General features: G+C 53.6%; 9 protein-coding genes across 9 annotated transcripts; 6 read left to right on the top strand and 3 right to left on the bottom strand.

The window, feature by feature from the left end:
- Positions 1–673: 673 nt before the first annotated feature.
- On the bottom strand, positions 674–2404 carry C7974DRAFT_411575 (Aldehyde/histidinol dehydrogenase; the record flags this gene model as incomplete). Its single annotated transcript, XM_046143578.1, has 3 exons — positions 674–850; positions 901–1784; positions 1834–2404. The coding sequence occupies 3 exons, from the start codon at positions 2402–2404 to the stop codon at positions 674–676; spliced, it is 1632 nt and encodes a 543-aa protein (XP_045999351.1).
- A 454-nt stretch (positions 2405–2858) lies between these two features.
- C7974DRAFT_390931 (Calreticulin family-domain-containing protein) lies at positions 2859–5215 on the bottom strand. Its single transcript, XM_046141519.1, has 4 exons — positions 4818–5215; positions 4483–4765; positions 4300–4430; positions 2859–4253 (listed from the first exon to the last, which is right to left on the bottom strand). The coding sequence occupies exons 1-4, from the start codon at positions 4926–4928 to the stop codon at positions 3084–3086; spliced, it is 1695 nt and encodes a 564-aa protein (XP_045999350.1). The 5' UTR covers positions 4929–5215; the 3' UTR covers positions 2859–3083.
- Positions 5216–6088: 873 nt separating this feature from the next.
- C7974DRAFT_154818 (uncharacterized protein) lies at positions 6089–8234 on the bottom strand. The gene is made up of 2 exons (XM_046135841.1): positions 7402–8234; positions 6089–7285 (listed from the first exon to the last, which is right to left on the bottom strand). Exons 1-2 carry the CDS (start codon positions 8049–8051, stop codon positions 6193–6195), a joined length of 1743 nt encoding a protein of 580 aa, XP_045999349.1. The 5' UTR covers positions 8052–8234; the 3' UTR covers positions 6089–6192.
- Positions 8235–10340: 2106 nt separating this feature from the next.
- C7974DRAFT_411572 (major facilitator superfamily domain-containing protein) lies at positions 10341–12485 on the top strand (the record flags this gene model as incomplete). Its single annotated transcript, XM_046143577.1, has 3 exons — positions 10341–11095; positions 11145–11829; positions 11964–12485. 3 exons carry the CDS (start codon positions 10341–10343, stop codon positions 12483–12485), a joined length of 1962 nt encoding a protein of 653 aa, XP_045999348.1.
- Positions 12486–12883: 398 nt separating this feature from the next.
- On the top strand, positions 12884–14016 carry C7974DRAFT_390926 (uncharacterized protein). The gene has a single exon (XM_046141518.1). It carries the CDS (start codon positions 12932–12934, stop codon positions 13982–13984), a length of 1053 nt encoding a protein of 350 aa, XP_045999347.1. The 5' UTR covers positions 12884–12931; the 3' UTR covers positions 13985–14016.
- Positions 14017–15838: 1822 nt separating this feature from the next.
- On the top strand, positions 15839–17666 carry C7974DRAFT_411570 (uncharacterized protein; the record flags this gene model as incomplete). Its single annotated transcript, XM_046143576.1, has 3 exons — positions 15839–16086; positions 16134–17295; positions 17352–17666. The coding sequence occupies 3 exons, from the start codon at positions 15839–15841 to the stop codon at positions 17664–17666; spliced, it is 1725 nt and encodes a 574-aa protein (XP_045999346.1).
- Positions 17667–17964: 298 nt separating this feature from the next.
- On the top strand, positions 17965–19310 carry C7974DRAFT_390918 (RmlC-like cupin domain-containing protein). Its single transcript, XM_046141517.1, has one exon. It carries the CDS (start codon positions 18105–18107, stop codon positions 19206–19208), a length of 1104 nt encoding a protein of 367 aa, XP_045999345.1. The 5' UTR covers positions 17965–18104; the 3' UTR covers positions 19209–19310.
- A 1728-nt stretch (positions 19311–21038) lies between these two features.
- On the top strand, positions 21039–24240 carry C7974DRAFT_411568 (uncharacterized protein; the record flags this gene model as incomplete). Its single annotated transcript, XM_046143575.1, has 3 exons — positions 21039–21747; positions 21796–21870; positions 21920–24240. 3 exons carry the CDS (start codon positions 21039–21041, stop codon positions 24238–24240), a joined length of 3105 nt encoding a protein of 1034 aa, XP_045999344.1.
- A 371-nt stretch (positions 24241–24611) lies between these two features.
- Positions 24612–26581, top strand: C7974DRAFT_333013 (glucosidase II beta subunit-like protein-domain-containing protein). Its single transcript, XM_046139127.1, has 3 exons — positions 24612–24756; positions 24811–25542; positions 25594–26581. Exons 1-3 carry the CDS (start codon positions 24661–24663, stop codon positions 26410–26412), a joined length of 1647 nt encoding a protein of 548 aa, XP_045999343.1. The 5' UTR covers positions 24612–24660; the 3' UTR covers positions 26413–26581.
- Positions 26582–26592: the final 11 nt, after the last annotated feature.

The following is a 26592-nucleotide window of genomic DNA, read 5'->3' as shown; positions in this document are numbered from 1 at the left end:
CCTGCCCCAGCCCATTGGCCGTGACGGCACCACCCTCGAATATCTATGTACATGTCCACGCACTGCAGCCGACCAGCCCTTGGCACCGTCGTGGGTACGAAGCAGCAACCTGTCGTGGCTTGAAACGCAGACGCACCCCACCCAAAGCAGGCCGCCCCACAACCGCCCCTCCCCGTGCCAATCACAGTCCCCCGCTGAGAATCCCATACCCGCCCACCGCAATCCCCAGTCGCGGTGGATCGGCATAGCCGCCTTGTAGCAGAAGAGTGGGTGGCTTGGCTTGAGTGCATGTTTTTGTTATCGCATCCTTGCCACATACCCAAGTATACACACTGTTGTGCTGTGTTGTGCGGCGCTCGTGCATGCTGCTACATGATGAGGAGTGCCATGGAGTTTCAGCGCGCTGGGCCCGCTGGTTACAGAAGGCGCCTGTCTCGCGCTGCACGAGCGAGGTACTTCACAATTTCACGAGGCAGCCAGAGTCGCCGTTTCGTCATGTCTGATTCTGCCACGCCATTCATCTCATCGACGTGGAGTCATCGCAAGTGACCTGGAATGATCTCAAATAACGTTCGGTGAGCTAACTGGATGCTTTTGAATGCCAAGTCAAAACGCCACGTGTGGTATATACAAGTATGCAAATTGGCCGTCCACCTCCAGTGCCTCATGCCATCTACGAGTGTGTCGGCATGGCAACGTCCGCCTTGGTCGCGATCGCGTCCTCGCTCCTCCACAGACTTGTCACCGTCTTCTGCTGCGTGTAGAACTGCAGACCGGGCTTGCCGTAGAACGTGTTGGCGCCGCCGCCAGCAATCGACTTCTTGTTGCCGGTGAAGGAGAACATGGGCAACTGCGCTTTGTTAGTCGTCGTTTTCTACGTTGAATCACGGGCACACTTACAGGCACGGGGATCGGCACGTTGATACCAACCTGGCCGGCCTCGATCTCGCGCTGGAACTTGCCAGCGGTAGCGCCGGAGCGCGTGAAGATGGCTGTGCCGTTGCCGTACTCGTTCTTGTTGATCATGTCGATGGCCTCGTCGATAGTATCGACGTTCAAGCAGACCAGCACCGGGCCAAAGATCTCCTCGGTGTAGCACTTCATGTGGGGCTTGACGTTGGCAATGATCGTAGCACCGACCCAGTTGCCGTTGGCGTACTTGCCAGACGCAGGCTTCTGGCCACGGCCGTCGAGCAGGATGGTGGCGCCCTCCTCCTCAGCGCTGGCGATCAAGTCTTCGATGCGCTTCTTGGACTCGGGGCTGATGACAGGGCCAAGGTCGGTATCCGGCTCGAAGCCACCGTCCATCTTGAGCGCCTTTGCACGCTCAGCGATCTCGGGCACCCAGTCCTTGGTCTCGCCGACCAGGACAAGAGTGCTGAGGGCCATGCATCGCTGTCCAGCAGCACCGAAGGCAGCACCGGCAATGGCGTTCAGAGCGTGGTTCTTGTTGCAGTCGGGAAGGACAGCGGCGTGGTTCTTAGCACCCAGGTTGGCCTGGACGCGCTTGCCGTTGGCAGAGGCGCGCGAGTAGATGTACTCTCCAGCCTTGTTGCTGCCGACAAAGCTGATGGCCTTGATGCGGGGCTCGTCGAGGATGAAGTCAACCGTCTTAGCTGAGCCGTGGATGATGTTGATCACACCGGCAGGGAAGCCGGCCTTCTCGGCTAGCTCTGCGAGAATCATGCACGCACCGGGGTCGCGCTCCGAGGGCTTGATAACGACAGTGTTGCCAGTGACGGCGGCGATGGGGATCGTCCAGAGAGGAATCATGGCAGGGAAGTCTGACAGCACGTTAGTAAAATAATCCTGTCGAGCCAGGCAAATACCTACTGAAGGGGCAGATAGCAGCTACAACACCCAAGGGCTCCCTGTAGCTGCGAGTCTCCATGTCCTTGGCCACCTCGAGAACCTCGCCGGTCATCTGAGTGGTGATGCCGCAGGATGTCTCTGCGACCTGCAGACCACGGAGAACGTCGCCACGCGCATCAGCAAAGGTCTTGCCCTGCTCGAGCGTGATGCTGGCAGCCAGTCTGTCCCAGTTCTCACGAATAAGATGTGTGTACTTGAACATGATCTGCTGCCTGTGCAGCAAGCTGGTCGCCTTCCACGCCGGGAACGCCTTCTCGGCGCTGTCGACCGCGGCCTTGAGCTCCTCATCGGTGCTCTGGGGGACTCTGGTCACCAGGTTGTTGGTGGCAGGGTCGTGCAGGTCAATCCATTTGGTCGCTTTGGAGGCGACGAACTTGTTGTCCAGGAAGTTCGGCGTGTCCTCAGGCGACTTGATCTGCTCGTGGCTGGTCGGGTAGTTCTCCGCAGCAGCAACACCCACAGGCTTCAAGTGCTGTGCTGTAGCATGCAGCCGCCTGGCAGCGACCTTGTTGGCGCTCACTGGAGACGACATTCTGGTGCAAAGGGGGGCTGCGCGGTGGAGAGAGGAGCGAGCGGCCAACGCCGGTATGCGCGCGATAGCTCGACGGGAGGCCATATTACCGCTAAACCGACAGAGGGAGGACAGCGAGGATAGGTAGAAGCTCAATTGACCGCCAGAAAAGGGCCCGGCTACTTTTAGAAGGCTCGGAGCAGGCGAGTGACCACGATGCAATAGGCTGTTCGCGGCTTTAGAAGGAAGCGGCTCCGACCTGCCCTTCGTGACTGACGATAGATGTGGAGATCGATCCCCGCAGTTCCGAGGTTGAGCTCAAGCCGCACCCTTGCGCCGACGCGGAGAACTGCGACCGATGATAGGTAAACGCCTTAGACGCTAAAAGTCAAGAGCTCAATTCGGCCTTCATTCCGAGCATTCAACTCCATCAATCGGCGGACTCCATAACCTCACGATAGGAAACAAATGTGGGTAAAATGTTCAATGCCGTTCCATTGCCTCATTCCAAAACAGCGGGCTATGATACACTCTGCGCCTTTTTACCCGGACGATATATAACGTGTGAACAATGAAACCCAATCGCTATCGCGATACCAATCAATTGCCTCCTAGACGACTCTGTCTGGGGCTTGTCGCTGTAAAATAAAGACTTCGTCCACTTATCTCACCACCCAAACGCTCCAGCCACTTTTACTACCTACTGGGCAGTTGAGCGGGTCTGGCGCTTGTTGACCTCAGCCTGAACCTTCTCCGAGCCAGTCGCAACCGCCTGAGCAGCCTTGTCCTTGGCCTCAACAGCAGTCTTCTTTGCCTTGTCGGCCTGGGCCTTGATCTGCTCCTTGGAGGGAGCAGCACTGGAGCCAGCGAAGAGAGACACGAGGAGAACAAGGAAAGTGACGGCGAGAGCGGCGATACCTCCAGCGACCTCAGGCACGAACTTGACAGCCTCAACGGGGTCCTTCTTGGCAATCTCAATGAACAAGTTGAGCTTCTCCTTGATGTAAAGAGCGGGGTCATCCTTGAAAACGAGGTCTGAGGGAGACTTGGGCGACTCCTTGGGCTTGGGGGCGGTGGCCTCCTCCTCGGCCTTCTCAGCAGCCTTCTTGGGAACGAAGGTCTCCTCCTCGAGCTTCTTGGCATCCTCAACGGAGTGACCAATGTAGAGGTTGTCGAAGAGGATATCGTTCTGCATGGACCAAAGCTCGATACCAACGGCGCCGATGGGCTCGAAGTTGGCGGGTGACTTGTCCTCGAAGTAGTTGGGGTTGGCGATCTTGCGAGGGGCCCAGACGCCCTTGTAGGCAGGGTTGTCAATGTAGGGGGCGGTCCACTTGCCCTTGTAGGCAGGGTTCTTGATCATTGGGGATTCCCACTTGCCGCAGCCAGAGACCTCGTCACACTTGGGGTTGGGGACAGTCGGGGCGACCCAGTCACCGTCCTCCTCATCATCCCAGTCCTCGGGCTTGACGGCCTCGGGGTCGGGGATGGTGGTGGGCTCATCCTCGAGCCAGTCCTCGGGCTTCTCAGCGGTCTCATCAACGATCTCGAAAGGAGCGTCCTCATCCCAGTCCTCAGGCTTGGAGGCCTCGGGATCAGCGATGCGGGACTCGTCAACCCAGTCCTCTGGCTTCTTGTCGTCCTCGTCGTCGATCTCGGCCTCGGGGTTGACCGAGGGGGTAAAGTCCTCGAGGAGGGTACCGTTGCGAGTGGACTCGCCGTCGATCTTGATCTCGAAGCTCTGGTCAGGCTTGACGATCAGAGTGTAGAGGGTGGAGGTCTTGACGATGCGAGCCATCGGGGGGTTTGTAAGGTGCTTCTCCTCGTACTCGCCGGTCTTGGGGTTCTTGTGCTTGAAGATGAAGTGAACCTGTGGTTGTTAGCGGGGAAGTGTACAATTAGGCGGAGTGCCGTACCTTGTTGGTAGCACCGCACTTGTCGGGACCAAACATGATCACGTAGGGAGAGGCGTTGGAGAACTCCTCGGCGTGAAGAGCTGCCTCCTCCTTCAGGAGCTTCAAGTAGGCACCACCGCACTCGAGGCCGTCTATCAGGTGGTTAGTTACTGTTTGCGCGCGAGCACGGTTCGTTGGACTTACTCTGGAGCTTGACCTCGTACTGGACAACCAGGGTGTTGTCCTTGTTGTCGATCGCCTTGGGGAACTTCGCGGAGATGGCGTGGTGAGCAGCCTTGTCCTTGACAACAAGACCCTTGTCGCCCTCAACGCCCTTCAGAACAGTAGGCTCCTCAACGGCCCAGGTACCGACGTACGCCCACTCCTCATCATCAGCCTTGACGTCCTTCTTTGCGTGGGAGGCCTTCCATCGGGTTTCCCAGTCGTCTGTGAACTGCTCGAGGAAGGGAGCCTTGAGTGTGGTGGGCTGTGACAGTTGTTAGCACGCAAAGTCACCGGGAGCCGCGGAAACCACATACGGTGAAGGTAGGCTTCGCGACGGAAGCCGACGAAGGCGCCTCGGCGGCGGGCTCTTCGGCGCGCACAACGGCGGCGGCGAGCGCAGCGGTAGCTCCAATTGAGAAGCGCATTATTATTGCCTGCTGTCGGGAAAGGGCAGAGGTCTTAGGTAGAGGGTTGAGAGGTGAGTAATGGAAGAGGCGCAAGCTGGGACGCGGCGTTGATAAATAAATGCGGGTGGAAGCTCTGAACGTGAACGTGTCAACTTGGATCTTAGAAGCTCATTGGCTGTTTCGCGCTACCCCTGCACTCCCGAGGATCTGAAGCCTCCACGGTTCATAGATTATTCGAGAAGAGCGAACACTTGGCCTTTCACTTCTATAGCTGCTCAAGTGAAACAAGAGCTCTCAGACACGACGTAGCTTCACATGGTGTTTCTAGCTCCACCCTTCTTCCAAACCGCGCTCACTTCGACTGCAGCCTCCTTGCAGTCCCCGCAGCACAAGCTGTCGGCGCTAGGCGCTCGCTAGGATGAGGAGCTCTTTGTCCGCAGCCGTAGCACCGAGACAGTTGTTCGTTCCCAGGAATTGCTCCGAGAGCAGTGTCCAGTGTGCAGTCGTGGCCGAGCCCACAGACTGCATTATCGAATATCTGGCTCTAACACTGCTTCACAGGCTTCTGGCCAAACTATGAGGGGTGTTCTTCATCTTGTGTGCACGCCGTTTGTATGTAAGCGATGCGCGCGATGATCGTGAAGATCAACACATATCTGGAAGCGAGGCTGGTCGCGCAGCTCCGATAATGGTGCGGTACATGGACTGCTCGGCCTCTGCAATGCAGCCGAAGAAACGTGCAGCCACATCTTACACACATGCTGCCGAGTGACCAGCACGCCTTTCGTCCAGGACCGGACCATCCAATGCCTATCGAGCACGTGACATCAGGCAACCTTGGAAACCCTAGGGTGGCGTCTCCACATTTCAAACCCGGGGTAATCGCGCATGGTGATGACCTTGTTGGGAGATCGGTTGTCAGCTGTCGCCTGTTGGACCAAAGTTAACCACGGTTCCATTCATTTAGCCTGGTGACATTGTCAAACCACGGTTGTGACGTGTCGCTCACCGCATTGTGAACTATTGGAGGAGTGCTTGTAACTTGTATTATTGCGCGAGCCGAAACTATATCCATAGTCCGTGCCAATGCATGCAAACCCCTCAGCTACGGGCCTTGGAGCGCTGTCTAAAATTCAAAATGTACACCGCCAGACCATTCCACCTAGACCTCGTATGCATGTACCCGTACAGAACCGTATCCTAAAGAATGCTACAGTAGAAGGAAGCCGAGAACGCCTGTCGCTAGTGATGACCTCCCATTCCTCATCTACATCCCGGTCTCTTAATTCTTCCACCCCACGTTCCAAATCACGTGTGCTATGTCTCTTGCGGTATTCACTGTATCTACAACGCTGCCTAGTATGCCTCCACGTTGAGGCTCGTCATCGGCGTCTTCGAAGGGTGCAATCATGCCCGACGCTGTCCTCCGTAAACCACCTGATTCAGAGGCGATGCCGAGGTGCTTGTTTCGTTGCGAGTATAGGTCCGACGTGGTTGGTGTGGCTGTACGCTGAACGGCAAACGCCCCCGACGGATTGAAACCCTCTTCGTCGTCCTCATCATCGGGGAGAAGGAAGTTTGACGACGGATGCGATGGTCGAAGGGTTTCTTGGGATGGCGAGGGTGACAACCTGCTCGATCTCCAGAATCCCAATGAATGAGACTGTTGCTGCTCGCTAACGTCTGGAGAGTCCGTTCGATACTTTAATGTCGTGGACGGCAGCTTTTCAATCGTCTTGTTCCCAATCTTGCTGCTGCTTATGCTGGTCTTTGACGAGGTTCTTGATAGCGGCTTCCTTCTGTTCTTCCGAGAACGCTTCATCATGACGACCCCCTCATCGGACGACGAATCTTCGTCATTCTGCGATGCCCAGGGGTTGTGGTTGAAGTCATCTTCATCCTCGTCTCCGTCTTTTGTCTCAATTGCGATGCACTGCTCGACATTGTCGTCGAACCGAATGTGCTTCTTCTCGCCATCATACGGCGTGTGGAGGCCTGATGTGGATCTTGAGGTGAAATAATCTGTGGGTTCCCGACTCGTGGTCCTTGACATTAATGACGAGGCGGTGGGGAAATCGGAGGTTTTGCGGCCGATGATTGGTCGGGGTTTCCGGCGCTCAAGTGACACAGCGGCCGGAGCACGCTGTTGCTGAGCCATCTCTGCGGCCTCGGCCACCAGTGATGACGACGACAGGGACTTCTGCAGCATTGCCTCCGACATGCTGCGTTTCTTAAGGATTGGCTTCCTCACATTGCCCAGGAAGGAACTGCTCTTGGACAAGCGGCTGACGGGCTCCGAATTCTGCTGCGAGGCAAATCTGTTGCATGCAGGCTGCATGGGCCCGTACAGCCATGTTACGTCGACGTCTTTGAGCCTGAGGGGGTAATTAGCTTTCGATTCCGACGCGAAACTTGGACAGCTGTGCACGGATGGGGATGATCGACGCTAGAGAAAGACAGGGGTGCCGATCACAAAAAGCTTGGAACTCACCAATTAAGTGTTTCGGGCGACACCGTCTTTAATTTGAATTGCGACTTGGCCCACGTCCGCCACGAGGCATTCTCGAGCCTGGAGCGTTCGCCGTAAACGCTCCGGTGCTCGACGATGTGTCGCCACGAGGACCAGATGTCCTCTTCTCTCCACACGTAAGACAGATAGTCCACGTGATGCGACGGCTCCTTTCGCACGGCGGTGTCGTCCTCGGAGACGGGCACTGGGTCTGGTGTCGTCAAGGGCGTGTCGGATGAAAACGGATCTTCGACGGCTGTGGGGCGCTCGAACGGCGGTAATTGCTCGCCGCTGATCTTGATGCTCGGCGAGTCGTCGTGCTCGTAGGCGTCGGTGGCGGTGCCGTAGCTCCGCCGACTCTTGCTGTAGTCGGGGAAGGCGAGGGCGTCGTCTTCGCTGCTCGACTCGTCGAGCCTGGTGTCCAGCGACAGGCTGCTGGAGGACTCGGAGTGCAGGGACGAGGCGCGAGACGACTCGGACGGCTCGGCCTGCACGCGCAGGTCGTTGAGCGAGAAGTGGTTCCGCCGCGGCGAGGCCAGGGCGCTGTACAGGTTGTTCGACGAGGTGGTGCGTGCCATGGCAGGGCCGCCGAACGGCGAGCCCTCGCGCGGCGTGTGCAGGACTTCGGTCATGGCGTGGTGCGGTGGTGCGCGGGTGCGCGGGCTCAATGCCTCAGTAGCAGTCACAGCGAGTGTGACGAGGTGATGTCCGGTTCCAAGACGCCCTCCGCGGTGTTCCTCCGGCTGGCCGGTGTCGACATGCGTATGCGTGTGTGCGGTCTTATGGTGGTCAAGCAGGCGCGGGGGCTGTTGTGGTGGTCGACATGCAAATATGGGGGGCGATGCAAGGGCAGGGCAGCGTGCGGGTCGGCGCCGTTAACGTGCAGGTGCAAGACGAGCTGCGGGCGCGCGTGGGGGTGCAATGGAAGGGAGAATGAGTTTGCACGTTGGAGGCGTTGGGGAGACGAATTGGCGGCGAGACGGGGCCTAGTGAGTGCGCTAGGCCAAGCAAAATGCCTCGACGGTAAAGTTCAGGGCGCCGCCGATGCATGCTTTCGTCGAGCGTGGGCCTCTGCGCCCCATGGAACGCAGCGCGCCGTGATAGGCACGCGGCCCACTGCTAGCTGCGTGCGAGCAACGACCCGCAACTCCCAGCACTCGGCTCCAGCCCAGCGCCAGCGCTCCAGCGCTCGAGCAGCCAGCTTGGTGCGGTGCTGCGTCGCAGGCCCGCTGCGACTGCGACGGCGACTGCGCTGCCGGCCTGCTTGCGCCGCCGTGTCAGCTCGGTTCGGCTGCGTCTCGGATGATCGGCTGTGCATGCCAACGAAAACGCAGAGCCTGGACCGTCAGCCTGCGTGGCCGCCAGGAGCCTTGCGGAACAAGTCGCAGCCCAAGCCCGACAGATCGCAGCATTCGCGCGCAGTCAGGGTTGCAGGCGGGGAAGTGAGGGGCTGCTGCAATCAGACGCTGCTGGTCCAAACAAGGACGCGCAGGCGGCTGATAACGTTTCCAGAGTGCCTTGGATCCGTCGCCGCGGTGCCGCGCTGCACTCGCTGCACTCGCTGCTCGGGCGCTGCGCGATAGCCTAGCCTTGCAGCTTAGTCTCTCAACACCATACACCATCCACTCGTGGCATGACGAAAGCCACCGTGGCCGTTCTCAGCTGTCGCCGCTCCGGCTGCCGATGCTCTCTCCACATCTGTGGACGCCAGGCGCTGGGGGAACATGTGGAGACTGCCCGTCTGCCCGTCGCTTCATCTCGATCAGTCCCTCGTATGACGAAACCGGCGCACCGCTAGGTGGTTGGAGGCAGTCGCCATCATTGTTATCGACACCTCCAAGCCACTCGTTGGTGACTGTGTACCCCGTCTGTCCACCAAGCCCTGCCCATCTCTGCTGCAGAGCTGACACTAGAAGCACCGCTAGAACAGCCTACGCGTAGTGCAGTGGGGACAAGGGGTTCAACAGCCCCAAAGTACTCCTTTGTGTATGCAACTCAGCTCGTTCGATCCAGAGTTGCAGTTGCTGATTTCAGCATATGCAATACTCGGTGCACTGTGCATTGCTCCTCGTGTCTGGCTCCCTGCGGAAGCTGTAGCCGATGAAACAGCCTGTTCTCGGTGCTGACTGACCTACAAATGACATATGTTGCAGACAAGCACTTCTAACCGATGACTTGGTGTTGAGTCTGCTCCCTGAACAGGCATCCCGATAGGTCTACAGCACTCTCACTATCGCCGCTCCACTTCTTGATACTCGCCCCAGACCTTCTCGATGAACAACACTATCGTTTCTATGGACAAGGGGCGGTTCAATCATGCCCGCTCTTGCATTGTTGAAAGGTGGGCCATGATGCCTTGATCCGGTCTCACGCACATGCGAGATAGAACAGGAAATTGATAGAAAGATTGAGGGCCTCAAAATACTTTTCGAGGGCATCATGTTACTGAGTTCCTCCTATCCATTCTCTTTTGGCAAATCTCGAGACTGAAATTGCTCGTGACTTTGCGTTACGCCTTCTCGAAGACACATGCAACCTGTCACCCTGGACTTCACGGCGTCACGGTCTATTGTTTGCCGAGTGAGACGTGCAGCGCGAGCTTGTACATACGTACATGCACCTGTGTAACCTATGCAATGCGCATCTTACAACGTTATAAGACTTGACATGTTTTGCCCACCAATTGACGATATTTGAGGTTTTAAAGCACACCCACGATGATCTCCGGAAATAAGCATCGTTCTAGGCCGCTGCGGCTGCTAAACCCTGCGTCGGTAGGTACGCAAGCTCCGATCGCAAAGCGCGATCTCAATTGCGATTATTGCTCGATTGTAATTTTGCAGGCTCTACCGAGCCGACTGTCATGCAGCGGCTCTCCTCTTACATTCTCCTGATCTCACCCGCATGACTGAGACTACATAATGGACCTATCCACCGACACCGACAAGCCTGGGCGCTCAACACAGAACACAGCGGACTTGACCGCGGACTCAACCCTTGCACGTCACGACGCCACCGATTCGCCGACATCATCGCAAAGCAATCGCACCCTGACAGGAGGAGAAGGAGGAGGAGGAGAAAGCACACTGCGCACATTGGATGAGAATAAAGAGGAGGTCGCATCTAGCAAAGAGGACGATGTCGCCGCCGACACGCCTGCCGCGCCTGCAGCGCAAGAAGAGGAGCGGCCACAGCGCAGCAAGGCGAAGATCAGTCTGATCATGTTCTCGCTCGCCATCGCCGTACTTCTTGTCGCACTCGACATCACGATTGTTACCACTGCGCTGCCTACCATTGCCGAAGAGTTCAACTCTGCATCTGGATACACATGGGTTGGTTCAGCCTACCTCATCGCAAACTCTGCCGCCACTCCAATCTGGGGCAAGGTCTCAGATATCTTCGGTCGCAAGCCATGTCTGTTAATCACCAATGCTATATTTTTCATCGGCTCCTTGATCGCCGCACTCTCGGTCAACATGAACATGTTGATTGGAGCCCGTGTGGTTCAAGGCATGGGTGGTGGAGGACTCATTGTGCTGGTAAACATTGCCATATCTGATCTGTTCGCCATGCGCGATCGAGGTGCATACTTTGGTATCATTGGAGGTGTATGGGCGCTTGCCAGCAGTCTCGGACCTATCGTTGGAGGTTTGTTTACGCAGAAGGTTAATTGGAGGTTAGTCTTGGCTCCGAAGGACCTCACGGAAATGTACTGACCCTCGCAGATGGTGTTTTTGGATTAACCTACCATTCGATGGCCTGGCTTTCATCATCCTTATCTTTTTCCTTGACATCCACACGCCGAAGACGCCCCTGCGCAAGGGCCTCAAAGCCGTTGACTGGCTTGGTTCTTTGACCATGGTCTCAGGGACCATCATGGTTCTTCTTGGCCTAGAATATGGTGGTATTGCGCATCCATGGGACTCGCCAATCGTGCTCTGTCTCATCATCTTTGGTGCAGTCACTATTGGCCTTTTCTTCGTGATCGAGTCTCGACTGGCACCTTACCCGCTTATGCCACTGAGCATCTTCTCGAAGCGCTCGAACGTTGCTGCTCTCGGGACCTGCTTCTGTCACGCCTTCGTTTTCATTCCGGGCAACTACTTCTTGCCTCTGTACTTCCAGGCTGTTCTTGGTGCTACGCCAATTCTTTCTGGTGTTTACTTGCTTCCGACTGCAATTGCTCTTTCCATTTTTTCGATTATGACGGGTATCACGATTAGAAAGACTGGCCAGTATCGCCCCATTATTTGGTTCGGCATGTTCATGATGACCCTTGGTACGGGACTGTTCATCGACCTTGGAGTGCACTCGGGTTGGGCGAAGATCATCATTTACCAGGCTATTGCCGGTATCGGTGTAGGACCAAACTTCCAAGCTCCTCTTATCGCCATGCAGAGTCTCGTCCCTGTAAGTACCCCCACATCCAGATTTCAGCGGGGCAGACTCTCCTTACTTTGGCGTGCAACTCCGAGTACGGGCTAGTGCCGACCCAAACAAAGTCATCGGTATCTGAATATATCAATGTGCTAACTTATTGATAGAAACGCGACATTGCAACAGCAACAGCGACCTTCGGTTTCACACGCAACCTTGGCTCGGCCATCTCAGTCGTCGTCGGCTCCGTGATCTTCCAAAATGAAATGAAAGCGCAGCAAGGGAACCTGCGTGCCTCTCTCGGCGATCAGACCGCATCGTCTTTTGGTGGCGGCGCGGCAGGCGCGAATGTCGGCCTTATTAATTCACTCCCTGGTCCGCAAAGGGCCATTGCGCGAGACGCGTTCGCAAACAGCTTAAGCAAGATGTGGATTCTTTATGCCGTGTTTGGCGCACTCGGATTGCTGATTTCCCTACTCATTGGAGTCAATGTATTGGACAAGCATCACGAGGAGACGAAGACCGGTTTGGATATCGAGAAGGAAAGGAGAGCAGAGAGGGAGGCGGAGAAGGAGGCAAAGAGGTTGAAGAGAGCTAGCAAGGGCCAGAGTAAGGCGAGTTTGCCGCTGGATACGGAGAAGGGCGATGCGCCACCAGCAACTGGGGACGACAAGGAGGTCAAGGCTTGATGTTCGATCTGAAAAGTTCATTTGCGGTTTTGCATAGCCCTGCTGGACGCATACATACTAACTACACATACTGTAAGATACAATTTTTAATAAGAGCAGCATATGAACTCATTTCAAGCCACACTATATCAATTGCCTTTCTATCATTCGTAACAGTGTAGTATGTCCGGGGTGGTGGGCGCCTGCACCAGATGTGAAAGAACCTTCGTTTCTCCCTCTGGCAATCTCCATGTCCAGACACACCTGCAAGGCGCACTTTTGTATTGCTTTGTCTAGTCGTGTTAAGCAAGAGTGTAGGACCATAGTGGTGGCTACCTACAGTATAGTGCCTACGCTAGCGCCTGTGACGTAAGTCATCGTCGGTTATTCTTGCTGTTGAAGTGTTTCTCCACCTTCACCAAACCTCATAAGTCAATATCTCAGTTGTAAACATACTCAGATTTTGCATGTATACAGCAATGGCGATGCATGTCAGATTACCGCTGGAGATCATACTCAACGTCCTTGATCAGCTCGTTGGATCTTCCCATGAAGAACACCCTATATTCGATCCTTCAAGCCTCATTACGAAGACTTTGCGAGCACTCTCTCTCACTTCACGCTCAATGTATACAATTGCATCAAGATACCTATATCGTCACTGCCTCTACTTGAGAGATTGTATGAGCTATGCATGCTTTAGAAGAACGATGGGACTCGACCTTGGTGGCAACCATCCTCAATCACTTGCCTATGGGCAGGCTGGACGCCTTGATGAGCTGTGGCATACTTCCAAGATTACCCAGTCAATCGCCTCTGTGTTTATATCACCAATGGAAATGCCGAACGAGGAACCGGGAAGCGCTCGACACACCCCTATGGTTCGGCTCCCACAAATCCTGGATCTTTGCAACCACATAGGCCCGACCCTCAAAAGGCTGATGCTAGACATGCAGCCTGTCTATTCGACACAAAGCGAGGTTGAGAACGTCAGACTTTCCCGAAGGGGAACGGACATATTCCTGGGCATGTCGAATCTAGAAGAGCTAGTCGCAAGCTACGATGTGCTCGATTACTTTCGTTACCCACCACCAAATTTGAAGAGGCTGGCTATTACGATACAAGATCTCCACGATCTAGCGATGAGATTCTGCTTCTCTGTATCCACCTTGCACACGCTGGTCCTACTACGACCAGTGGAGTTAAGCGCAACAGATATCAACAGCCTCTTCACCACATACAAGGGACGGAGCCTAGATGTTGTCCTGGTAGATGTCAACTCGAACCACCGAACCCCAAAAGACACCCGAGACTGGGCTGACGACGACGCAGTCAGAATCTGGGAAGTAGATGTCCCAACTAGCTTCTACGGCGACGACGACGATCTCATCCTCTGCGACAATTGGATTTGGACGCATGCCGTCAAAGATACACTTTGGGCTTTTGAGAAGAGGAGAATGGCCTCTTGGTCCGAGGTTCAACGAAGACTGGCGGGTCCCGTGCACCACATTGTCGATTGATCTGGGGGTTTTCCGTGGAAGAGGATCTTCAAAGCCCATTGCAACATTTGGTTGTGCAATTTCCAGATTGAATCCCTTTCTTCTTGTTAATATTCTTGGCTTCTCAACCACAGTCTTGAAGGCGCAATATACCTTGGAATGGCGACTTGTATTGCTCAATCACCGAGCAGAACACCGTTGTCGACCAAGTTGCATTGTCTGCCGTTATTTCTTCGTGGTTATGAAGAGTGGTCCAGCTTGTAAGTAAGGGGTTTGAAAGGAGGATGAGGCTTGGGCGAGGGTCGTCTGAGACATGCTCAGACAGTATTACATTACAAAGCTGCATATTCAACTTCCACCAACTACGTCACAGGTGACAATTTAACACCGTCAGTCACTTCACAGCAACCAGCTGACCTAGTTTCTCTTCTTCCACTGTGTGCAAACACCAGCGCCTACACCTATCCTATGTGACGATTTCTGACCGCGGGAAGATTGGTGCATAACCTGTCCCCGGCATTATTATCGCTGATTAAGAATGAAGAGTCAATGGGTTGGTAGGTATGAGAACGGACACCACTCAGGTTTGAGGACTGTGTGATGCATAGGTGAGGTAGTCAATGTGTTGGATTGGTAGCACCTTCCGTGCACCGCCAACCCACACTATCTGTCTCCAGCTCAACTACCCATCGCGCAATGCGTATTGATAAGAGCAAGGTGCGGATGGGGAGTTATACGATGCCGACGAGAGAAATCTATACCTCCAAGCCCCACACTTGAAATTGTGTTGTTCACGATACCAGATCCCGGGCTTCGTGCAAGGTGAAAGATGTGTGCTAGCTAGTATGTACCATCTGTTCTCGCATGTAGAAGCTCTAGGTTTCCGAAATGAGGCGGTCAATTGCAAACTTCCGGTCCTTCGTGCCCAGCTCAAAGTAGCGCACTGTCTTTCACTGTCACGCGACCAACACGCCGCCAGTTCCGACTAGCGCCGTCCGCATGTGTAGGCTATCTGTTACCATTGCAGCTCCGTATGGTGTTTGTTTTCTGGCTGAATCGGGCTTTAGTATATACTTGGAGCTATTGCTTACAGCGCAGGAATGTAGTTGAGCTGCAAGCGGACGACTCGAGGTCATCTCATGGCCAAGAAGATTAGCGAACACTCAAGAATGCAGTTATCTGTGCCAACGCGAAGATCACACCGGACTTCGATCCAGAGGGTCGGTTTTACACAAGTTGTTGAACTGTCGTTCTGCACAAGTTCCGCCACCATAAAACAGCGCGTAATTTTCCTGGGCATCGTCATATCCGAGCCGACATCCGAACAACAAGCAATGCAAGGACCAGCTGTGTGTTTACCCCAGATTCACCACGTGTTTAGCCTTCTCCTGCATCCGGTCGGATCACGTCTATGATTTGCTCCAAACTGGGCTGCATGGTCTCTAGGCCTCTCTTTAACCACTTTCGAGCGTAGTATCCGTATAATGGGACCAGGTTCTTTGTTTTGTATGCGGCTGCACTTGCCATCGCCAGATCCCCAGATTCGACTAGCCCTTGGCGTCCGAGCTTGGTAGCTTCTTGAGGCTCAATTTCGCGGGGTGGCACATCCGGTGCTCTTGTCGACCTACCTTGGCTCACGTTGTGGTTATGGTAACCCGCTCAAGCTCTCGGCTCTTGGACACAAGTGTGCCGCAACCATCCATGAGGTCAAGCCAGGCATTGGCCTCCGTAGGTGGCAATGAGCCTTTCTCTATATGAGATGTCTGAAGTATATAGTCAGGCCTGCATCCGGTGTTGCGACTCTTGCTGTTGCACGCACGACCAATTTTGGATGAACTCTGCACCTACACTTACAATTTAATCTTATCGAACACCATGTCTGAAGAAAAAAGACGACTATCTTCAGTAGTCGCACACGACCATGTCAATGATGGCACGGTTCGTGTCAACGACGAGGCCATGCGACGGCTCAGTGTTGTCCGCTCCAACATGGGGCAACAACAGGAGGCTGCGAGGCTTGCCACCGATGCAGAGAAGTCTATGACTGTTCGACAGGCTATCCGCCTATACAAACCTGCAATTATCTTTAGTATGATCATGTCCTTGGCGGTAGTGATGGAAGGGTGAGTTGACCATTCCCGTCCTCAGAGTCCTTTTAATCATCCTCTAGGTATGATCTTGCCGCAATGGGCTCGTTCCTAGGATACGATCAGTTCCGTCAGCGCTTCGGCACAGAGCTGGATGCAGACGGCAGCCCGAGGATTTCAGCCGCCTGGCAAGCCGGCATCCAAAATGGTGTCCAAGCAGGCTCTATCATTGGTCTTTGGGCCAATGGTTATATCTCAGAATGGTACGGGTACAAGAAGACCATGTATGGAGCAGTCTTTGCATCGATTTTGTTCAACTTCCTCCACTTCTTCGCTCAGAGCATCGGCATGGTCGTGGCTGGTTCTGTACTGCTCGGACTGCCCTGGGGAATTTTCCAAACTCTTACTGTCACCTACGCCTCGGATATCACGCCCGCAACCATTCGCCCTTATCTGACGACATACATCAATCTATGCTGGGTCATGGGCCAGTTAGTAGCTGCAGGCGCACTCCGCGGCTGCCAAACGCTTGGTAACGACTGGGGCTGGCGCATTCCGGTCGCCATTCAGTGGGTCTGGGTTCCTTTCATCTTTCTCGGGGCTTACATGGCCCCCGAGTCACCCTGGTGGCTTGTCCGTAAGGGCCGCTACGAGGAAGCGAGGGCCTCTCTTGTGAAAGCCACAACCCCACAGCCTGACGTCCGATTCGATCCAGATCATGCTCTTGCCTTGATTAGGCATACGAATGACCTCGAACAAGCAATGAATGAGGGCGTCAATTATCTCGATTGCTTTAAAGGTGTTGAAAAGCGACGAACTGTCATCGCTTGTGTCGTCTGGCTTACGCAAGCGCTGTGCGGTGCTGCGATGATGGGATACTCGGTACAGATATATCGCGAATCCGGACTCAATGAAGAAGGTGCTCTCAACCTAAACATCGGACAGTACTGCCTTGGTTTCATTGGGACCATCGGCTCGTGGTTCCTCATGCGCCGCATTGGACGTCGAACGCTGTACATCTATGGCCTGGTCATCCTTTTTGGCTTCCTTATGGTCATCGGAGGTCTCGGTGTTATTTCCCGCGAAAACACTGGTGCAGCATGGGCTCTGGGAAGCATCTTGCTGGTCTACACGCTCTTCTACAACTTTACAGTTGGACCTGTGTGCTATGCTCTCGTTGCGGAAATGTCTTCAACACGTTTGAAGATCAAGACTGTGGTTCTCGCACGCAATGTATACAACCTGGTAAGTTTCTTCTGAATCCGCAAGATGGTGAAAATGGCGTACTCACATTCTGCTAGGGCAGTATCTTTAACAACATCGTCGTTCCACGTATGCTCTCGCCCACAGAATGGAACTGGGCCGGTATGACCGGGTTCTTCTATGCTGGACTTACTGCCCTGCTCATTACCTTCATGTGGTTCATGTTGCCCGAGACAAAGGATCGGACGTTTGCCGAGCTGGACGTCTTGTTCGAGAACAAGGTGTCCGCAAGGAGGTTTGCGAAGACGAATGTCGACCAATTCTCGGGCGATACTACAGCCATCAGGATGGACAGTGACGGAGGCAGTAGTGACGACGAGAAGCGCGATACGCTCAGGCGTGAGCAGGTCTAATTGTGTACCTGAAAGGATCAATACCTTCTGCCTCACACGTTGTTCGTTGAGATATGCACCGAGATTCTCAATTTGCAGGTGTTCATCACATCATTATTTCGTAGCTGACAAATTTCCAAATGAGAGTACATTCCACGGCTGTTGTGATATCCGAGACGTGACGTACTAAAACAACTCCGACAGCAGTGAACTTTGTGTGCGGAATCATGTCCGCGGCTATTGGCTGTTGCGCCTTCCGCCACTCCGCATGCCCCACGTGCCCCACATCTCATCGCATTTCATCTGCTTTGCTCAGCTTGACAAAGCAGAAAGTACGCTAAGCCCTACAGCCCTGATGTGCTGCTTCCTAAATATTTACCAAGCACAGGTCATGAGTCTCTTTAAAGCCCACCTCGAAGATTCTCGAGCTTTGTCGTATATAGCCCTTCCATTTGACTGATGAAGGTCCTCTCCTCTATCTTTTTCGCCATCCTCGCAATTGCTACAGCAATTTACAACAACCCATATATGCTAGCACGCTTCACCAGCTTAACCAAGCACTTCACACCTACACGCAACTTCACAACTACCTCTACAGACATGGCTTCCAATATGTTCCGCGGCCTGCCCGTCATCCCAGACGAGCAATTCAGCACCACAGCACCCCGCAAGATCGCCAAGTCCTTCCTTGCGATCGAGCAGTCTGAAGGCGCTGGCGCGCGCGTCCGCCGCTCTGTTGGCACACCCAAACTCCGCAACTTCTCGCCCTTCCTTATGCTCGATCATTTCAGCATCCCCCCTGGCGCTGGTTTCCCCGACCACCCTCACCGTGGACAAGAGACTATCACATATCTGCTATCTGGTGCTGTGGACCATGAGGACTTCGCAGGCAACAAGGGCACAATCGAGACAGGCGATTTGCAATTCATGACTGCAGGGAAAGGAATCGTGCACGCCGAGATGCCGAGACAGAACGAGAACGGCGACGCGAACGTAGGAATGCAGCTCTGGGTCGATCTGCCCAAGGAACTCAAGTCCTGCGAACCGAGGTACCGCGATCTGCGAGCCAAGGAGATCCCTCAGGCCACATCAGAAGACGGCAAAGTCACGGCGAAGGTTATCTCTGGTCAAGCCTATGGTGTAGAGTCTCTGAAGGAACTGGCGTACACACCCGTCTGGCTTCTGGACTTCACAGTCCAGCCCGGCGGTACCGTCAAGCAGTCTTTGCCCAAGGGCTGGAATGCCTTCGCGTACCTGTTGAACGGCACCACAATATTCTCTTCTGGCGGCGAGTCGCGACCGATTGAGCAGTACCACAATGTTGTTTTTGAGTCGGACGGTGACAGCATCGAAGCTTCGGTCGAAGAGGGCGCAGAGAAAGAGTCGAGATTCATTCTTGTCGCTGGCCTGCCGCTTGACCAGCCCATTGTACAGTATGGACCTTTCGTTGTGACATCGAGAGACGAGGTCATTCAGGCCATGACTGACTACCAAACACATTCTAACGGTTTTGAGAGGGCGCACAACTGGGAAAGTGAGATTGGAAAGAGTATGGTTCATTAGAGTAGGGTTTTTTACCAACGACGCTGATGTGAAGACATTTATGTACATAGTTTTCTAGCTTTCAACTCGTTCGAGCAAATTCAAGTTTCGTTCTATATCCTACGTTGCCGCTCCAATATGCTCTTGATGATGTAAGCTCCTTGCGCACCAGTGCACCGTGATCTTGCTGTATCGCGTCTTTACCTCCTAAGCCTACCTATTGTCACATTCCGTAATCAGCGATGTCATCTACACATTGTCTTAATGATGCAATTCTAGATCGTTAATACATTCTTTCATGGCCTATGCAAATCGTGAGGCGCCCCGTGTAGGTGATCTGCCATAATTCGAGTGACAGATGAGATGAAGCTCCTGATACGTACTGAATGGTGCTATCTATTTGGAACCAAAGGATCTTTTGATGTTTGATAATGTGCAGTTTTCAGACTAAATTGACATGAGATGGATGCTGCTACCTGCAGGCTGGCTACAGTCTGGTCCGCATTGAGTCCACAGTACCGACTTGGGTGTCGTCTTTGCACGTCTGCCTGTAGGACTGTGGGGTGACTCAAGTCACGATTCTCGTGATGTTTCTATGTCATTTTCGGTGTATGTAGATACATTCGAGGCCGCATGTTTACATCGGCAATGCAAAATCTTGATGAAAATACACCACTTGTTTGTCACTGCCAATGCCTACGGGAAGAAAAGTGGATACGCGGTCGGTGCACACTGCACGGCGCTCTTTGAGTTACAGATGATCTCCCGAGATGAATACTGTTTGCGCACTTTGGGTTTGGATGAGCCCTGAAATCAATACTGCAGCCTGCTAGCGTGAAGAAAACAAAGTCTGACAAGACGGCTCCAATTGGTGGTCATGCAATGTCGTCTGGCGACATGACAAGTGACGTATGAAATATTTGACGCGTCCGTTTAGCGGTTCAACGCGTCGAGTCAGTCAGAAACGTGATTGCGTGGCGATGGGGTGCTGCCTGTGTGGGCTGAGTTGACCAATCAGCGCTGCGCAGCCCGGAATGTCTCACAGCTCCGAACCCACGAGAACTGCTCACCCTCACTTTCTACGGCGGTCGCGGTTTTCTTGTTACTGGTTTTCGCATTGTACGTCGTCGCATTCGCAGCAATTGCAGCATTTCCATCTGAAACGCCCCACCGCGATCGCTCCCGCTGACAATTGAAGCTTCGACGACGATCTTGTTCCCAGGGCAACCCTCCGCGTCGAATCCCCCCACACGTTCCTTCAGACGAGGCAAACGGCTGCCTTGCGACGCCTTACAGAATTTTCTACATAAAGCTTTCGCTACACCTACGCCGTACCTTCGATCGACGTCTCGGGAGCTTCGCTCCACACCAGCACACGGCTGCCTCATCAGCGACGAGTCGAGTCTGACGCGATCATACCCGCTGTGAGAACGCGCAATTTCAAGCAGTAGAGACGAATACGTCATCGGTCAACAATAAACCACTTGCTACAGTTTGGGATCTCTTTGGCGCCAGGATAACACTACGCTCGGCCAGAGATCGCGCTGTTATCGGGAAGCTATTGGTATAGAGCTCGACGCATTGCTATTGGCAGTGTTATTATGTCTCATTAGCTTGGAAGACAGGACGTGATAAAATCGGCGCAATTGAGCACGGGAAACCCTTAGGGGAACCGTTATCCACTCTGACTGCCACTCAGCACCCGCAACCCCTCGCACGAATCGAACACAGGCTTTCCATTCGGAGACCAACCACCCCATGGCACTTTGTCGTAACGCTCCACAAGACCCGTTGCACGAGTATCTCGATCGTCCCAATACACCTCCGCCACCATACTCTCGCTCACAAATCATGTCGCAGACCCAGCCGTCCACACAGCAAGTTCTTGACCCGCGTCGGTTGGGGCGGAACAACTCGGGACTCAACGATGGCGACATTGCCGATGTGCTTGTAATACTGCACCCTGCTACGCCATCTGCAATTAAGATTGTCGAGAACACGGCAGAGTCCCGTCCTCAGCACGTTCTATTCCGCAACTCTCTCGACCCCAACTCGATGAATGCATCTATAGTCGATATTGAGGAACAGGAAACGATCATCATAAATGGCAATGGAGACAGAGTAGGCCAAAGCTCGAGGGCAGGCGCCGACCTTGCTCTGCGTATGTCCTCAGCGAATACTCTACGATTCAAAGAACTGGGCTTCATCTTCGGACGAAACCCAAACAGTGCCGATGTTGTATTTGGTCAAGATTCTGGCAAGCGCATCAGCAACCAACATTTTCGTGTTTATCTCAATCTAGACGGTATACTGATGGTAGAAGACCTGTCAACTAACGGCACCATCGTCGACGATCAGCTGCTGAAGCAAAAGGACAGTCGTTTCGGCAAGATTCGTATGATCGGCTCAGGATCCATCATCTGCATACAGAGCTCTAACGACGCCGAAATGATCAAGTTCATTGTCCGTGTACCTTCCCGTGTGTCGCATTCCGATCGCTTCCGAGAGAACCTTCAGCGATATATTGCCGACTGCGCAAAAGGCGAGGACAAGACCAAAGGTCAGTTTGTAATTGATTAAACGTGGGCATAGTGCTAACGTCGCCAAGTTGCGCAGCGCATCGGTAAGAACTATGGTGGCCCAACGATGAAATGGGATGGTGGCATGAACTACAACATTGTTGGTATGTTGCTGAGCATTATTCCCCTGGGTGAAGTACTTATTTGTATCAGGTATCATCGGCAAAGGCGCGTTCGCAACAGTACACCTGTTAGCCACTAAAATGGAGGGCAAGCTTCTTGCAGCAAAAGAGCTAGAAAAGCGTCGTTTCATGAAGAATGGACAGCTGGACAAGAAAATCGACAACGAGATGAGAATAATGCAGGGGCTGCGACATCCAAACATTGTCGAGTTTGTCGAATACCACGACCAAGGCGACTACCTGTACATCATCATGGAATACGTGCGCCATGGCGACCTCCAGGCATACCTCAATCAGAACGGCCCAATGAGCGAGAGACTGGTCCGAGCCATCGGCCAGCAGATCCTGGGTGCCCTGACCTACCTCCATCGCTCACAGATCACACATCGCGATATCAAGCCGGACAATATTCTCATCTCTGATGTCGATCCACTCAAAGTCAAGCTATCGGATTTCGGCCTTTCAAAAGTCGTCAAACACGAGGAGACTTTCCTCAAAACGTTCTGTGGAACTCTGTTGTATTGCGCTCCTGAGGTCTTTCCCGACTTTGGAGAGTCCAAAGGCACCAAGCGACGAAGAGGAGCGAAGCAATTCCACCAGTATAGTTCGTCCGTGGATATCTGGTCATTTGGCGGCGTTTTATGGTATGCCTTGTGTGGCGAGCCGCCATTCAAGGGTATTGCCGATGCCACTGGCCAGGCCATGTACAACAACATTACTACTACCCCACTGAAGCCTACAGCACTTGAAAAAGTGGGAGTATCAGCTCCATGCATCGACCTTCTTATGCAAATGCTCCAGATAGACCCTTCTGAGAGACCTGACGCCCGCGCTTGTCTCAGTCATCCCTGGTTGAAGGATGGCGCCGCAATTCCACCTGACCCAGCACTTCAATCCATTGTTGAAGAGGAAGAAGAGGAGGCCGAATCACAACTGTCTCAATTGAGCATCGGGGACGAACTTGAAGAAGATGAGATACCCGAGTCGGAAGACGAAGCGGATGTAGATGACGAGCTGCTTGCGCTTGTCGGGGAAAGCAGAAAACCGAAGCGCATACGTGCAGATCCTCTTTACCCTCGCAATCAGGTGCGCGACCATGATGAGGAATCAAGCGCCGAAGCTTCCTTCCAATCCGACCGTGTCATCGACGAGGAAGAGAGTTTTAAAGTCATGCCCACGCCTCGGCAACCACGACTCTTTGGTGAGATTGGCCAGTCTGCTTTGCAAAGCTCCGGCATCCTGCAAGATCATGCACAAGAAGCGCTCTCCCAACCGGACCTCACTGGCTCCGACTACCGTGATAGTGCGCCTATCTTTAGCCATACTACAGGTGGTGCGGAGCGCGAGATACCCTTCAGTGCTCCTCCACATCTTGACAGAGCTTTCTCTTCGCCTAGCCTTCTGGGTACTGAGTCTCTCGTGCGAGAGTTGTACATGACCTCTCCAGCCTCGCCTGGCTCTGGGGTCTACAGTCCAAACGAACCAGCCACACCCCGAACGCCGGATGTCCCTCAGCACAATTCACTTGAGCAATCTTCTCGATTTGCCAGTCAGATTAGCGAGCCAACACCAAAAGCTCGACCATCTGCGTCAAATCGCCAGATTAGCCTCCCTGTGACAGCTTCCTACTACTACGATCCCCTCGATCCAAATACGCACAACTTGGAGCACGCATCGCGAGTTAGTGGGTTCGATTTTGTTGGTGCTCAAAAAGAGGCAACAGCTGGCGCCTCCGCCTATGAAGAAACAACACGAGGGTCAAATGCAAGCAGCAGTTTTGCAAGTGGGTCACAAATAGGTGAGGCGCAAGCTTCATCACCATCTGCAGAAGTACCCTCATTGCCAGCTGAGCTTGACATCAGACCTCCGCCCAGACGCTTGGGCAAGCTGGTAGCGACTGCTGATTCTTTCGTGCCAAGCCTTGTGCTTAATATTGACAAAAGCAAGACATCTTGGGGACGACTTGCAAACAATACAATTGTGTACGATCAGAGCCGAGACACCCGCATTCCAAAGACGGCCTTCATCATCTTCTGGTACTCATCGGGTGGCGATAGTGCTGAGACGGTGCAGCAATTATCACAGAGAAACAAAGATTGGACAAGCCTCGAGAGATTGAATGTGGGCATCTGGACATGCGCAACACACGGCATCTCGGTCAACGGCAAGCACCTCAAGCAAAAGGACGAAAAAGGAAGAGCTCTGTTTGGACATCTTCACACAGGTGATATAATCCAGGTGTATCAGGACTCGCGTGGCACAGAATGCCTCAAGTTTCGCTGCGAGTTCTATCTAGGTTCTGGCAAAGATCCAAGGATCACTAACCAAAGTTTCGAAGTCCTCAGGCAATAGGAGAGCTGATGGACTTACCGAGACATGATACGACCGTTCCTTGTATTTTTCTCTTCGTACTTTACATGATATCCATTTGAATTGTTAGCGGGTGTTGACGGTTGCCATAGTCATTGTTTGTCGTGTCGTCGCTATATAGCTGGCCTGCAAATCTACAGAACAGGGACCATTTCAAACTGACATCGAATAGCAGCGTCTCTCGGTGGCTCGAAAGAATTATGTAGATCTTAGAAAACAGGATGTATAGTAGAGATAATGATCATCAATAAATTACCGCGTTTGTTGTTCGAGGTCTACACTATCGTGGTCCACCATTCCGAGCTTAGCGCGTCAGGTCCCGGAAGTGACCATCTGTCTCCATCCAAGCTACAGCTTATAATCCTTCTCGAGCTTCGGCCCTGCACCTGTTAGTATCCCAAGATGAGGGGCTTCTGGGCGCTACCGGCAGTGTTGCGCCTTACTCTCGCGCACCAGCATGCGTTCAGCGTCTTTGACGACCTGCTCGCGTTTCCACAGGTATGACGGCATGCGGTTCAGACCAGTAGAGGTGCACGAGCTTACAGTAGCCAGTACGAGGTCGCATGGCCAGACACATTCATACTGGAGGACGATGCGACCGCTCTCCTCAACCAACAGACGCCGCTCGGCAGTACCAGCACGGGCAAGGCCAACTCGCAGCATACACAGGATCTTGCTAAACACGAGCGACCTTCCGCAAATGCACCCCCCGTCGAAGATGCGCTGCCGGTCATATACGAAGCTGTGGTTCTGCAGGGACAGCGATATCTATGCAGCATACCCAACATACCAGATGATGTGCCACAACATAACTCTACAAGCGCGGAAGAGGCAAAGGCGGAGGAGGAGAAGGAGCTCGTGCGTGCAACAGACCGTGGATGGGAGTTGCTAGAGGGCATGCGTGGCAACTGCATCTACTACCTGAGCGGGTGGTGGAGCTACAGCTTCTGCTACAAAGATGAGGTCAAGCAATTCCACCAGCTGCCCCCAAGTCGTGGCGTGCCCATCTACCCTCCAGTTGAGGACACGAGCGTGTACAGCTTTGTGCTCGGTCGCTTCTCCAAGGATGACAAGCGCAAGAAAGAACACGCGCGCAAGACACTGGGCAGCGAACAGGGCAGCAAGGACGCTCTTGACGACGAGGGCAACGCGCCGGATGAAGAGGAGAAGGCATTGGAAGTCCCCCGCTTGGAGTCGAAGGGTTCCAGCAGATACATGGTGCAGCGCCTCACAGATGGAACGGTGTGCGATCTGACTCACGAGCCTCGCAAGATTGACGTACAGGTAAGCTGTTTTCCACACCTACCTTAGGGGAAATTACTGACCGAATGCTAGTTCCATTGCAACCCTCAGTCCGCCGATAGAATCGCTATGATCAAGGAGACGAGCACCTGCTCTTACCTCATGGTCATAGATACGCCGCGACTTTGTCATGACGTGGCTTTCTTGCCTCCGCAGAAGAATCTCGCACACCCAATCACCTGTCAGGCTGTCATTCCTGCAACCGACGCCGAAGAATGGACAGCTGCTGCACTTAAAGCCAAGGCCCGTGAAACAGAGCGCCTTCTCGCCCTGGCGGAGTCAGAAGACAATGCGAACACAAACCCTCTACGAGATATTACCGACGGTCTTGAAGGCTCTACAAAGCGCGGACCCGTCATCGGTGGTATCGAGGTTGGCGCAAAGGCTCTTGTTGGCAGCGAAGGCAACGTCATCGAGAAGAGTGTTGTGGTTGGTGGCGGCAAGGAGACCTACGTCGGCACCGTCGCAAGCAGTGATGGCACGCAAATGTCGAAGGAGGAGATGAAGAGACTGAATATCCCAGATCCAAAGGACGTTGAGAAGTTGAAGAACAATCTGCGAAAGTTGGCTGGAAAGAAAGGATGGAAGCTCGATCTTGTTGACACGCCAAGAGGGAGGGAGTTCAGAGGCATCATTGAAGCTGATGATGAGGACGAGAAGACGTCCAAGGAAAAGAAGGGTGGTAAAGCAAAAGAGGAGAACGCTTCGAAGCAAGGCAAAACAGAAAAGGGCGCTGGAAAAGGAATGGGGGCTGGCAAGCAGGAACCAGTTGAGGCTGTAGACGAGGAGGATGGGGAGTGGGAGGAGGAATCACATGAGGGGAGTGAGGAAGTATATAAAGACGAATTGTAGATTCTCTGTCATACCAATTCAGTTCAAGACAGCTCGATATCTCTCCGCAATGCTTGTTGGGACCAAATAGTTCTTTCAACACTGTCCGGCAATTACCAGCGTGAATGTCGAAACCGGCTCGCTAGCCATGTAGGATTATCTGGAAATATACGGCAAGTGAAAATCCCTGCATGAGGCCAA

The sequence above is a fragment of the Boeremia exigua genome, assembly GCF_020726555.1.
Source record: "Boeremia exigua strain MPI-SDFR-AT-0100 chromosome Unknown C7974scaffold_4, whole genome shotgun sequence".
NCBI lineage: Eukaryota > Fungi > Ascomycota > Dothideomycetes > Pleosporales > Didymellaceae > Boeremia > Boeremia exigua.
This window is presented reverse-complemented; position numbering and strand designations above follow the sequence as displayed.

Excerpts from the sequence above, each read along its gene's own strand:
- C7974DRAFT_390931 (XM_046141519.1), bottom strand. The coding sequence starts at position 4,928 with ATGCGCTTCTCAATTGGAGCTACCGCTGCGCTCGCCGCCGCCGTTGTG. Across the intron at positions 4,766-4,817 it reads TCGCGAAGCCTACCTTCACC|CCCACCACACTCAAGGCTCC; the intron begins GTATGTGGTTTC and ends CAACTGTCACAG. Across the intron at positions 4,431-4,482 it reads GTACGAGGTCAAGCTCCAGA|ACGGCCTCGAGTGCGGTGGT; the intron begins GTAAGTCCAACG and ends ACCACCTGATAG.
- C7974DRAFT_154818 (XM_046135841.1), bottom strand. The coding sequence starts at position 8,051 with ATGACCGAAGTCCTGCACACGCCGCGCGAGGGCTCGCCGTTCGGCGGC. Across the intron at positions 7,286-7,401 it reads TCGCCCGAAACACTTAATTG|GCTCAAAGACGTCGACGTAA; the intron begins GTGAGTTCCAAG and ends TTACCCCCTCAG.
- C7974DRAFT_390926 (XM_046141518.1), top strand. The coding sequence starts at position 12,932 with ATGTATACAGCAATGGCGATGCATGTCAGATTACCGCTGGAGATCATA.
- C7974DRAFT_390918 (XM_046141517.1), top strand. The coding sequence starts at position 18,105 with ATGAAGGTCCTCTCCTCTATCTTTTTCGCCATCCTCGCAATTGCTACA.
- C7974DRAFT_333013 (XM_046139127.1), top strand. The coding sequence starts at position 24,661 with ATGAGGGGCTTCTGGGCGCTACCGGCAGTGTTGCGCCTTACTCTCGCG. Across the intron at positions 24,757-24,810 it reads ACCTGCTCGCGTTTCCACAG|TACGAGGTCGCATGGCCAGA; the intron begins GTATGACGGCAT and ends TACAGTAGCCAG. Across the intron at positions 25,543-25,593 it reads CTCGCAAGATTGACGTACAG|TTCCATTGCAACCCTCAGTC; the intron begins GTAAGCTGTTTT and ends ACCGAATGCTAG.